General features: G+C 34.5%; 1 protein-coding gene across 1 annotated transcript in view; it reads right to left on the bottom strand.

Annotated features, from left to right (window-relative positions):
* The window catches only part of LOC117117810, a 25,473-nt gene that overhangs the window by 3,294 nt on the left and 8,214 nt on the right, over positions 1 to 13,965 (bottom strand). Inside the window, exons 9-12 of the mRNA XM_033262278.1 lie at positions 9,375 to 9,542; positions 6,938 to 7,228; positions 4,564 to 4,635; positions 3,846 to 4,038 (exon numbers count right to left, since the gene is read on the bottom strand). Coding sequence (XP_033118169.1) covers positions 3,846 to 4,038; positions 4,564 to 4,635; positions 6,938 to 7,228; positions 9,375 to 9,542 — 724 coding nt within the window. The remainder of the gene's footprint in view (positions 1 to 3,845; positions 4,039 to 4,563; positions 4,636 to 6,937; positions 7,229 to 9,374; positions 9,543 to 13,965) is intronic.

The following is a 13,965-nucleotide window of genomic DNA, read 5'->3' as shown; positions in this document are numbered from 1 at the left end:
AATTAAACAAATTTATCTAGGGTATTGAAGCTGCTGTTAAGTTGTTATTTAATTTTGGCGGCCATTTTAAAAAGCGCCCTCAATTGCCTTCCGAAATCTTCACATCAATAACTTTAGCTAGTTATACTTTACTCCTATCATTACATATTCAAAAGTTGGTCAAACCTACCTCTTTTGTGCTTATTTTACCAATATATATGTAGTTTATTGGATTTTTGCGGCCATTTTTAAAAAGCGCCCTCACGCGAAAGTTCTCAGGTTACACCCCTTTTACCTTACATATTCTGATTCCCCATAAAAAACTGGTCTAGAAAAACCATATGAGAATTTCTACCTCTCCAAGTGGCACCTATCTCAATTATAGCCTGGTCTACTGCATTTGTATCAACTATTGTAGATGACAAAGGTTATTTAGATCTTTGATTGCCAAAAATCGCTCATAAAAGATCATGTGAAATTTGTTGGTGCTTCATTGGTGATGTGATAATGAATTTCACTATATACTGGTATGTGTCAATTCAGGCCATCTAGAGGTACTTTTTCCACAAATTTTGGCACCTCAGCCCGAACTGAGGTGAAGACAAAGTGAATGTGGGCTCACGGCTTCAAAGTAGTTAAGTAAAATAATTACATCAAAGACAATATTTTTAAGCTTTATTTTCTATGGTATATCACACAAATTGAACAGATTTGTATTTTATGAAAAAACAAGAACATGTCCTGTATTAAAGGTGCTACATTGGCTGCTTGTGAAACAACGAATCGAGTATAAGCTAGGATTGCTTGTCTTTAGAGCCTTTGCACATTGTTTCACCAGTTTACATCAACTAACTGAATTGTGACTCCATACAAAACGTTATGATCTTGAGGATATTTCCCGCACGATTAAAATCGTAACGGTACTGGGTTTGGTCTACAGGAGCTCGTGTTTCATACAGGTCATTCCATTCATAGAAAAAGCCCTTAATGGTGAAAGCGTACCTGTCATTAGCCATAGTAGCCTAGGTCAATACATAACACCGGCTGTATAAAATTTATTATAAGATTGAAAATTTTAATCTTATTATTGTAGTAGCGATACACTATGTACACGGTTTAGTTATTGTTATTTACCGGTATTTGTTAACGTTATTATAATAATATATAAATTTAATGTACTGTTTAAGTATGAATTACTATGTCCATGTTAAATTAATCTTATCTATTAAAATTGTATATTTAAATAATATAGTAATAGGCATAGCCGAGGTCTAGCCTCGACTAGGCCTAAACAAATGACTATATGTGAGTGTATAAAATTATGAAAAATATGAAAAAAACGCAAAATTGTGAAAGAATAAAGGAAGAAGGAAGAATAGGAAAGAGATTTGGAGCAGCTGAAATATTTCCCGAAAATATACAATAGTAGTCAATATGCTATTATTGCATTAAGTTTTTGTAAAGAATTTTGGGCACTAATCATCAGAGGTCTCGGTGCCACAACCTACACTTTTCATAATTTGAAATCGAATCAGCTGATCTTTTGCTGCTCTACAAACACCGGACAAAACCTTTGGGGATTCAAGTCTTTAAAGTCGCAGTGGGAAAACATCTGAAATGAATTTCCTCAAGACATCCAATGCAATTTACCATGACTTTACTATATAAGAGTGTCATATTCGGCCATCTAGAGGTACTATTTCCTCAAAATTTCATGGTGAAGCTGTGGTGGGTATGGTCTCACGAAATGTGAACCCACCTCTAAAGAATCTCTTCGATGCTGTTCAAGAAGATGGCGAAAGAAAAAAAAACTGAAAAGGAATGGGACGAAGACAAAAGTTATTAAAACAAATCAGAAGTTAATCCGATAATCCTGATAGATGGTGAACCACTTGAAATTGTAACCAGATAAGAATATTTAGGGACAAACATTCATAAAAGTGCTAGCAAGATTGGCAAAATTAAAAGGATAGAAAATTGGGATGAACAATACTAAAAAGATATTAAATACAAAAGAACATTAATACAATAGTTTCAATCAAATAATAAATAATAATAATAATAATGATTTTTAAAGCGCAAACATCACCACCAAAAATAGGTGCTCAAGGCGCAGGGTCAAAGAACAGGTAGAGAACAAACAGGAATCACAAAGAACAAAGTGTAAACATGTTTATTTATTTTTTTAAATTTATTTATTATTGGAAATTAAGCAGCACAAGAAATCAAAATGTAGACCTACCTTTTCACTTTCTCAAAGTGATAACATCCTTTCTATTTCTTGCTAACTCACTAAGCAGGTATACCAACTATCATTTCTTTGTCAGATATTACCTTGTCAGTTTTTCCTGGAATATTTTACATTTAATTTCATTGCATCTTATGTTCCCTTTTCTTATCTTTTCCTTATTTTTCTTATGTTACCAAATTACTTACCTTTACTTTTCCTTTCTGATGTATTCCTTGTTTCTATATTTTTTTATTATTTTTTAAATATTTTTTTTTAACTTCTCTATTCATTTCTCATGTTACCTTATCTTTCTTTTCTAGTTCTTTCTCATGTGGCCTTTTCTTTTCATTTTTCTTTCTTATGATTCCTTATCTATTCCTTTTCATTATCTTTCTTAATTCTCTTGTTTCTTATGATTGTTTCTTATGATTCCTTATTTTCTTTCTCTTTTCTTACTCATGTCAGCATATCTTTCTTTCCTTGTTCTTTCTCATGTGAAATTTTCTTTTCTTTCATTTTTCTTTCTTATGTTTATTATCCATTCCTTTTCATTATATTTCTTAAGTTTCCTGTTTCTTTTCTTTTCTCTTTCTTATGTTTTCTTATCTTGTTATTTCAGAGACAATTTGGAAGTATTTATTGACTCACTGGATCTAATTGTGAAAGACAGATTGTTCCACAAGCGTGGAGCGGGCGCAGAAAAAGCTCTGTCTACCCAGGAATTGTGTGATTTGGGCTGATGCAGGAGGAGTTGATCGGAAGAACGTAAGTTACGTTTAGGAGCATACCAATGGAACATATCTGCGATGTAGTCTGGAACCAAGTCATTTTTTATTTTAAAAACGATCAGCAAAATTTTGTAAATAATCCTGTGCGTTAGAGGAAGCCAGTATAAATCTTTCAGAATGTTGGTAATATGTGCATATTTTGGAGTTTTAGTGATCAGACGTGCAGCCAAATTTTGAATTAATTGAAGATGGTGTAAATGTTTTTGTGGAAGTCCATATAACAGGGAGTTACCCATGTCGAGACGGGAGGTGACAAATGAGTGCACAAGTTGTTCGGCTGCTGTTTTGTCAATGTATTTTCTAATACTACGAATGTTGCGTATATGGAAAGATAAAGTGGAGGTAATTTTAGAGATGTGATTATTCATTGTCAGAGTAGCATCCATAATAACACCAAGGAGTAAATTTGATATTCTCCAATCATAAGAGTGTGCTTATATGGATGCGAGTCCTGGATTCTAAATTAAAAGGTGAATGCTGGCTTAAATGTTTTTGACATTAAGTTTTACCAAAGAGTAATGCCTGTTTCATGGAGGGAATACAGAACAAATCAATCAATAAGAAACAATTGGGAATTGAAGAAACTGGAAAATACTTTGGTCACACTGAATTGAAAACATCACAACTGTCTAGAAAAGACATTCATGGAAGAGAGGTAGAGAACAGCTAAACATCAGCATGGTTGAAGCAGGCAGAATAGCAAAGAGCTTCCTTGTGTTTAGCATATCAGGGATGCTACGTCCAACTGAGGATTTACAGGAAAAGCAAGTATCTAATAAATAAAAATACATAAATATATGCTAAAAATAAACAAACAAGCAAATAAACAAGTAACTGTAAAATCTCACCTCCAAACAATTTGCAGTAGCGTTTGATGTTCGTCATATGCTTTCCACATCGCACCATATCTTTGTTGAAATGTTTAACATCGGGCATGCCCTGACATTTTTCACTATAACTACAACGTATACACATATTGCAATGAATCCCTCTTGCAGGTAAGCACAAATTCTTAAGGACATTTTGAAGAAATGACAATACCTGCACAAACCAAAATGAAAATAGTTACTAAGAGCCATTGTCATTGATTATAATTTGATAATGAAAAGATGACTAATTATGGTGAATATTTTCCAATTACTAATAAATAATCCAGGAGAGACAACATTAAACATAATGTGCATGAGCAAGGACATTAGGTAAAATGGAAAGCATTAGATTGAAATGCCTGATTGACCAACTGCTACATTAATGAGAACACTTAAATAAATCATTTAGTAGTTTCAACTTCACATTATCTTGGGGTTATATAAAAGATCAACATTGGCCTTGCACTGTGTGATTTGTTTATGCAAATTGATCTTTACTGGATCTGAGTGAATTAAGAAAAAAAAACATACTGTTACTGGACATAAGTGGGTTGAACCCACTTATGTCCAGTTCAAAAGCTCTCCATGCACTCTTTCCTGGTGCAAATATCTTTACTTCCTGAACAGCATCCTATGATCTCTATAAACCTAGGTGGAGGGAAACTTGTAAATCAATATTAAATAACTGTTCTCATACCTTTTTACATGTTGCAGGTTCTGGTTCCATAACACAAGAAGCTTCAAGTTCTTGCCTCCTCACAACTGTTGTCTACAGAAAATTACACAAAAAATTATTACCTATTATTTGCTTCCTTATATCATTATTCCAATACTAGAAAATACAGATGAAATCACAGATAAAATGGGCGGCGGAAGTGGTCCGGTAGATGAGGCAGCCGTCTGACCAACATTTTGCTGAGATGATAAATATTATATTGAAATAATATTTTTTATAGTAAAAAAAAAATAATTTCTCCTATTTTTTACTTCAGTTACACATTTAAAAAAATTATTAATACTTATTGAGTGCCCCTTGTTAAAATGCTATAACCATGTGCATCAAAGAGCAATTTTTGGCTTTTGATGGCAGTAGTGGATTTGAGGACTGGCTTGCCCTCCCCTTATATTTTTCAAAATTAAAAAAAAAGAAATGGATTAAAAAAAGAAAATTGTAATGAAATTTATATCTAAGAGTGCCCTTTGCGGCCATCTAGAGGTGCCATAACCATATATTTTTTTTTACCTCTGCCCGAACCATCATGGGGACTAAGGTTCTTGCACACTCTATCTTTGAAGGCCCCCCTCTCTGGGCCCCGTGTTTCAAATTCCTAGATCCACCACTTAGGCTCATATACAAGATTTTTATTGGGTGGCTGCAAATTTGAGGAAAGGGGACTAAAATGTGGGGGGTGAGAACAAGGTTGGAGTAAAATAAATCTCTACAAATTAGATATACACATAGCACAGATGTGAAACATGCCACTTTAAACTACGTGGTGTTTCAGATTTTCACTACATATGTCAACATGCTATGTAAAATTATAGAACAATGTGAAAGAAATAATGTAGGTCTATAGCGCACCAGGAAAAAAAACCTATAATATTATTGGGCATTGAAAATACTAAATTTTTACCACAAATGTAAATGTTATATTATAAATAAATGGAATTAATGGACATTGCAATTATGAACAAACAATGACAAACGCTTTACATCATGGATAAGATGGGCAGATGTCAAATAAATTAAAAAGAATTCATAAAATAAGCCTACTGATCTGATTGGGAGTAGGGTAGGGAAAGCAATAAATCACTTTGTTGTTGTTTTTAAGTGAATACATCCATACTTTACCAGGCCAGAGAGCGATTGTTCGTTGTGGATTCAGGAATTAGAAATAGAGGGGGGTCAAGGGAGGGACTTTCACAAAAATGATCCGGGTCCACCCATCTCATCTGGCCCCACCATGTTTGGGGTTGAGGACTTAAATTAATTTTAACTTAAAACAGTATGTTTTTTTTTCTTAATTCTTTATAATTTTCAAAAAATTTAAAGGGGCCGAGGTCGGCTTGCCCAGCCACACCTTCTACAGAGCTACATTATTTGGAAAGAAGTTATGATTCCTAAGTTCTTTAGCTCTTGCCCAATCAAGGGTATTATTTGTTTTGTGAGCCCTAGAAAAGTAGTAGTCTCTGTCCTTAGTCAATTTAAGGGGTAATCCATTCAGCATTAAATCCAGGATATTCATGTAAAGACGGAGAGCGACAAACAATAGGTGTTGTCGCACCGACGTTCTACCGCAATTGGTAGAACCAATCAATGTCAATCTCCACCACCACCCCACCCCCACACAAAAAAAATTCAAAACTATTAAATATCAAGTGTTGGGGATACTCTTTAGAGTGCATTTAGACCTCCAAATTATTTCTTAGAAAGTTGTGCAATACCAGTTTACCATAAAACACAATTTTATTAGGCACTATATGAACATTAGTCTCCTTTCTTTGGTTTTCAGTTTGTAAATGTTATTAAAAACTAGCATATACACATGTTCCGCACGTGTTCGAATGCGGTATTGTGGTATTGTCACTGAATATATATGGCTATGAATGTGTGCATGTGAGACTTGTAACATGCATATTAAATCGGCTGTGTGGCACAATGACATCACTACAATTATGAGATTTTGAAGTAATCAGCAAGACAATGTGTTAATTTTTTCGGAAAAGAGTAGGAATTGTCTCCCGGAGTTCTGCCCAATTCACCACCTATCCTATACCGCTCACCACCTTTATAGTTTATCATCTTCCTTTCAACTTTCTACTTTTATTTAATAAATTCATATTAAGTGACTTTTTAGCAGACATACTAAACTACAACCAACAATGACGAAATCTGAAGAATAATTGTACCTGCAATTGTAGCTGTTTTTCTATAAATATACAATTGATAGATGGCTTATAAAACACTGGCAGATTTCAAGCTGACTTGGAGTTTAAAAGAATGCCACGACAACAGGGCTAACCTTGCAGTGTAAATATAAGAAACAGGAGGACAGTAAGTATAATTGTACCTTAAACATCCTACGGTGATTGATAGTTGCTACTGCTATCCTCACATAATGATGATCATCAATACTAAACTCTGCATGATCATATGCCAGTTCACTGTCATTTTCATTTTCCACTTCAAACTCTTCAATGAATTTAGTGACAGCCAAATGGAATAAATGGTCAGGAAGAAAACCACAGAAATCATGGAAGATGGATACTTTGTCATCCTCTTGGTCATCTTTTGGATCTGAATATTGCTTTGGTTGTAAATGTGAAAGAGCATAGTAAGCAATACCATCTGAATCAGTATTCTGTTGAAGCAACGAAAGTGAGGGAAAAAAAGAAATGTTAGAATAGGTAGATGTGTAAGGAACTAGACAATGTGGTCTATTTTCTTAACACAAAGAATGTAGATTTCTGAATACATCATATTAACTGTACATAACATCATGTACTTTGTACAATTTTTTGCCATTTACTAGATGAAATCAACATACACTGAATTCCACTAATAAAAATAAGTATATTTACATTATAAACTTGAATGATTAGTGATTTTTCTTGTCCTGTCTTGTAATCAGTGGTGGCTCTGTATATATTTTCTTGGATCCCACCCCTAAGCTGCCTGACAGGGATACTTGAGCTCGTAGGCACTAGCTGGGTGATTTTTTTAAGAATAGGAACCTCTGGATGGCCAGAAATGATACTTGCAGACTGTAACGGACATGTGTTGGCTTGGCGTGGGCCTATTTTCACATTTCTTTAGTCTGACTGCCTGACGAGCTCTGTCCATGGGGAGGCTTGACCTGTCAGGTGGGGGAGCTAAAGCCCCAGTTCCTTCGCTGGTTCGCCACTGCTTTTAATTCCGGCCCTAAAACCTTCAATTGACTGAGAAATACTGGGTTATTGTCCAGAGAGAGATAACTTCTTTGGGGAGTTGAATAGTTCAGTGGTTAAATGCTTGCCTTCTGATCCCAGGGTCCTGGGTTCAATCCCTTTTCTCACGAAAAATCAACTCCACTCACTAAGCCTCATAAAGAGACTTAGTTTATAAAGCATCATTCTCATCATGTAAGTGGCAAGTGTACTTGCTGTTGGATGTAAACGAAAAAAAAAATATAAAAAAAAAAAACATATTGTAGTGTGAAACTTATAACTGAATTACAAGGAAAGCATGAAGTGGTATGCAAGACTGACATATTATTGTTATTAATTCCCTGCCCCAATACCTAGACTCAGAAATACCATTTTGGTGTTCGGCCGGGGATATTTTTTTTTTTTACAATACTGTATAGCCCCTTTTCATCGTGGCCCTATATTTTCACAATTTTACAATTTTTAATATTTCTCAACCTTTTATTTTTGCGAATTTACAATTTCCAGTCATTTTTTAACATGATCCTGAAACCTAACATTATGTTTTTTTAGCCTATATTATAGCTAGAGCTCCCGATTTTAGTGGGTTTTCCCCCGATTTTGGTGGTTTCCCCCGATTTTGGTGGTTTCCCCCGATTTTGGTGGTTTCCCTCGATTTTGGTGGTTTCCCCCGATTTTTTTAGCAATCTCATACCCTCCTGATTTCCATGGAGTTTGCCTGTGTGTGGATGCTGACCAAGATTTATCAAAGCGACATGTAATTTTTAGAAATCTTGCAGACAATATAGGCATTAATATGTTACATAAAACGATTGTAATATTTAATTATCAACTAATGGAAAATATCTGTATTGTAGAAGAAATAAAATGCTACGATTTTTATTCCATCCAGGTAGACATGGCTCAGCTAGGAAAACAGACCACCACTGGTACCACTCTACTCAGGCTGTGTGAAGTGTGATGTAAAGTGTGATGTAATGTACCCTACTGGCCTAGCCATGACAGCTTATTTTAAGAATAGAAATGACATTCATTTACTGCATTTACGTTATAAAATGTGACTGAATGATGGAAAATACTGCACAAAGAAGTAAGAATGTTTTAATGAAATCTTTATTGAGGGAATATCAGTTTTATATTAGCTATGGGTATTGCCTAACATCGCTTTTTTATTACAAAAGTACATTCTGAATCTTACGATTGTTATGGACGTGCAAAAAAAGGGTTATACAGGTATTTTAGTTAAGTGAATGCAGTTAAGCCCAACCTTGTGATTCCTTGCCCCAAAACCTAAACTCTGAAATGCCGGTTGCTGTCAGGCAGGGGATAATTTTCTACCACAGTTTTAGACAAAAGCGAATAGAGGAATCGGTCATTTTTTAGGCACTATATAAAAAAATTTTAATTATTATTATTACAATAGTCATTGTTTAATATTTAGAATCACTTTTTTTTATCATTCATCTATTGACCTTGGTCAATGGTTAAAGCTCAAATTTTGACACAATCCTTTTTAAAAAGATCTAAAATGCTAATGAAAATTTATTACACTATCAATTATATCTATTTGATCAAACATACCTGTTTCTTTTTTTGGCATATGAGGCCAAATTTGTTCATCAAGTTGACAAAAAAATTAAACATTGTGTCGTCGTTAAGTATTGGAAACTCCTCCCAAAGATGCTTAAGAAGGCGCTTCGTCAGAACACCTTTTTTCAACCTTTTCCAGTGATCGCTTAGTTTTGGTTTCTGTAGGAAAAAATTAAAAAGCATTACTTAACGAAATGAATATTTATATATTAAAGCATTACTTAACGAAATGAATATTTATATATCACTTTATTAATAAATTCATCAAAATTTGTAACATAATCGTGGTCAATGGCTAAATTGCAAATTACCATAACAAATCAACAATAAAAAGCAAGTAATTAAAATCGAATAGTAAGAAACAAATACAGATCAACAATAAAATACAGTCAATTAAAATCGAAAACAAGAGTCAACATAAAAAAGAGAATCATAAATTCGGTCTGCGGTTAATAAATCAATGTAATAAGGGATAGGGCTAATGGAAAAATTGTTTGGTGCGCATAGGTAAGCGAGAAATATTGTTACTGTTACGCAGATTACTACTATTAACTTTAAAACGAGTTGTTGGTATTAAATCGGCAGAGTGATTAGTGTTAGAGAGGTTTTTAGCAAGCTTAAGACAATGGGATACCCTCCTCTCAGAGAGAGAAGGGAGATTCAACCTAGCAAGAGCTTTATCATAAGATCCAAAATCAAGGTCTAACATAATTCTACACGCCCTCTTTTGAATCGCTTCAACAGAATTATTAAGTTTACACGCAAGTCCTGAGTGCCATATAGCATCAGCATACTCAAGGATAGGCCTAAAATAAGTAGAGTAAACAACGGATAATTCACAAGTACCAAATCCGTTCCTTTTAAGACATTTCAGAAAATAGAGTTTCTGATCAGCTTTTTTAATTACATTATGTATATGCGAGTCCCATTTTTAGATTTCCTTGGATAGTGACACAAAGTATTTTAGCTTCATTAACAAAGGTACGGTAAGTTGCGAGTCACCCATAAATAGTGACTGGTTAGGGGGGTTTTTGCTAAACAAACCTGAAGCACTTGGCATTTAGTTAAGACTAAGTGAGTTACCAATACACCAATCATCAAATGCATTAAGGTCTTCTTGTAAAAAACTGCTCTAATTAACTATTCCATTTTCATAAATTGTGAGGTCGTCAACATACTTAAGAACAGAGCAGTTCTTTAGCAGCATCATCATTTTAACAATCATCATCATTTATCATTATTTTAAATCCTTCACAGCCAAACTTAGATCCTTGGGAAATACCAGCATTGATTGTTAAATAATCAGAGAGATGCTCGTTATACTTGTTTCCTGTCACTGAGGAAATCACAAAGCCAGGGAACGATCGATTCACAAACTCCACTTGGAATAATTGGAGTCCGTGAATCGATCATTCCCTGGCTTTGTGACTTCCTCAGTGATAGGAAACAACGTGAAATTATAACGAACATCTCTCTGATTATTTAACAATCAATGCTGGTATTTAATTGTCCACTTTTTACTGCATGAATTTGAAAACAGAAAATTTAACCATCTTAAATGGCATAAGAACACAAAGAAGTGACAACCAGGCTTAGATGTACCAGAAGTACTGTATCTGTGTACTTTCCTAGAGGTAAAATTAGATTGAATGAAGCTATCATTAGCAATGACAAGTGGATTCATGGGAGGCCTCCTAAATTTTTGATCCGCCACTGTATATTTCTGTAACTGCTGTTAGATTACATGATTAGGCCATGGGAATGAAAGTTGTAGATTTGCGTCCACCGCCCGCATGCCTAAAAAGCTAACGCACAAAAATTTTAATTATTTTGAAAAAAAATATACTTCGTTTTAAAAAACAGACTTTCTAAGTCGTAAACAGACAGAAAAACGGTCTTTTCATCACTGATCACTCGGCGCGAACACCGAGCGAAGGCAGGCCTGGCCACATCACACCATGATTGCCGATCACTACTGAGGTCATTTACGGGTCAAATCGATCTTTCTGACCAATAGGAAATCTCGTATGTTTAAAGAGTTCTTAAATGTAGAAAAGGATCTGTTTTATAGGCTAGTGTACATTTATGACTGTAAGCATTGTTTCTTGGGAATAAATGTAAAATTACCAATGCTGCGGCTTGTGGACAGCATTTATAAAAAAAATAATGAATAATGAAAAATGAAAAAATGCCTCATGTGTTTTCGGACGCAAATCTACAACTTTCATTCTCGTGGCCTTACAAATTTTCTTTTCTTTTATTCTTTTGTAGCCAAACCTTTTTTTTTAGTTATTTCAACATCCCTCCAGTGGCTTGTTGCAATCTTGTTAAAACCTCAGTTTTACTTTGTTACGATAGTATAATACATACTCCCCGGTATCAAAATGCACATCATTGTGTTACGTAGTTGAAAAACTACAATGCTGGATGTCTTTTTTTCTTTTAAAAATAACACTAAAAATTATATACAACATAATTTTTTTTAATTTAAGATTACCATTGCAATGCTAAATTGATCATTCTGTCATCTGCAATATTTCACAATGGTTGTTCTAAGCACAGTTGTAACGCTATCGTGACCTGTCAAGCTCTGCTTATGTAATATACAGTAAGATGTGTATAAGAGACAGACTTACTCAATCTTTTTTTATGTATGTATACACACATAAGGCCTATTTACTGTAATAACAATGGGAAAAAATTATCTGACCGTTTTCAGGAGTGGAAAACCTTGAATTTTGGCCCCACCACCTAAATTTGATTCCAGATCTGCATGATTCATATTCCCATTCATCTTATAAGCAGTGGCGTAACAGGCAGGGGCCAGGGGGGGGGGGCAGACTGTCGGTTTTTACCGGGCTGACCAAGCCGTCGTACCGGGCTGGGTAAGAAGAGAAAAGAAAGAGGGGAGAGGGAGGGAAAGAGAAAGAAGGGGAAAGAAAAAGGAAAAGAAAAGGAGAAGAGAAAAATAAAGACAAGAATAAAAAGGAAGATATAATGAACAGATATCACAATACCCCGGCCTGCAACCCCTTCTCAACTTCAAAAAGTGTCCATATCGAATTTGATCTAAGCCGCCAGGTATTCTCCGCAGTGGCGTAACCACCGGGGACAAGGGGAAAATATCCATCAGTGGAAAATCTTTCCCCGTTGAATGCCCTTTTCACCCGGGAAAGTTCCTGAAAATCTCAAATTTTAAACCGCATATTTTGTTGAGGTAGGCCAATTTCCTCTAATAATTGCACATTTTATGGAGTTTTGATCAATTTCGACGAAATTAGAATTAAAAAACACAACAATTTTTCGCGCGCTTTGCGCGCATTTTTTCATGTTAGAGATTGTGCTTGCTCTCCTTTGCCTTTCTAAGTTATAACACATAGACCCAAACCCAAGAAAGAAAATTTAAGATAGATCGTTTTACCTAAAAGAAGGGCCTCAATATGTAATGATGGTGAAAGAATAGGCCTATGATTGTAATAAATAAAACCACGATGAAAATACTTATTATTATTTAGTTTCAAACACATGTGTGTGCCCTATATTAATAATAAAATAAGCCCTATGTCGTATTGTTTTCTATATGGGGGTGGGGGTATCACACCAAGTCATAAATTACTAACCGGGAAAACTATTACCTTTGCCGCCCCCCCCCCCACCTGACCCAAGAACCCTGTTACGCGCCTGCTTATAAGTGGGGCCCCCCACTTTGAAAAACGTTCCGCCGGCCCTGTAATATAACATATAATTTTAGGCATTACATGATTGCATTAATTTAGTCTAAACTTTATTATTTTATCAGAAAAGAGTAATGTTTATTTGACAATATAGGCTAGGCCTAACCCTACGTTTATGATATGCATACAGTACAGTGGCTGTAAGTTTGCGAGCTAGATGCTCGCGCGTGTAGTAGAGTGGCGTCGTTGTTGGCGGCAACGCGTATGTTACGCGATTTGTTTACAATTTATACTATAAAGTGCTAATAGTTATACATGTTATTGGGTATACTGTTTATAATAATATACTCTAGGCTTAGGTGTACTGTAATTCGAAATGAATACGATGTGATTATCTACGAAATATTATTAATTAGTGTTATTATTTGAGCTGATTATATTTGATTCATTGTTACTGATTATTTCAGTGAACGACTTCATGATTAAAAACTACAAAACCAAGTTGTTACGAATTGTGAGTCTGTTCAAACGTGTACAACCCCTGTAGTCACGCGAGGCGAGGCTACAATATATATCTTGTAATATTATAGTATCTAACAATTTCTCTCTTTATATTTGTTATATATGGCAATACTTTCTGTTTACTATTTCTATAGATAATTTCCTTTACTAATATAATAACAACATTTACACAGTTATTATTTTTTCCATTCATTCCAAGTATTATCATTTCCTTTAAAAATTGTAATTGTATTTGAAGGTTTTTATTTATCCAGCTTTCCAAACCTTTCCATACCTTTCCATATCTTATATATTTTTTCACAATCCCAAAAAATGTGGTCAATTGTTTCAGGAAATTGCTTACAAAAAATACATAATGGTGAATCAATGTACTTTTTTTTTTTTTT

Source organism: Anneissia japonica, unplaced genomic scaffold (genome assembly GCF_011630105.1).
Source record: "Anneissia japonica isolate Jap-2015-1 unplaced genomic scaffold, ASM1163010v1 scaffold6406_len342834_cov151, whole genome shotgun sequence".
NCBI lineage: Eukaryota > Metazoa > Echinodermata > Crinoidea > Comatulida > Comatulidae > Anneissia > Anneissia japonica.
This window is presented reverse-complemented; position numbering and strand designations above follow the sequence as displayed.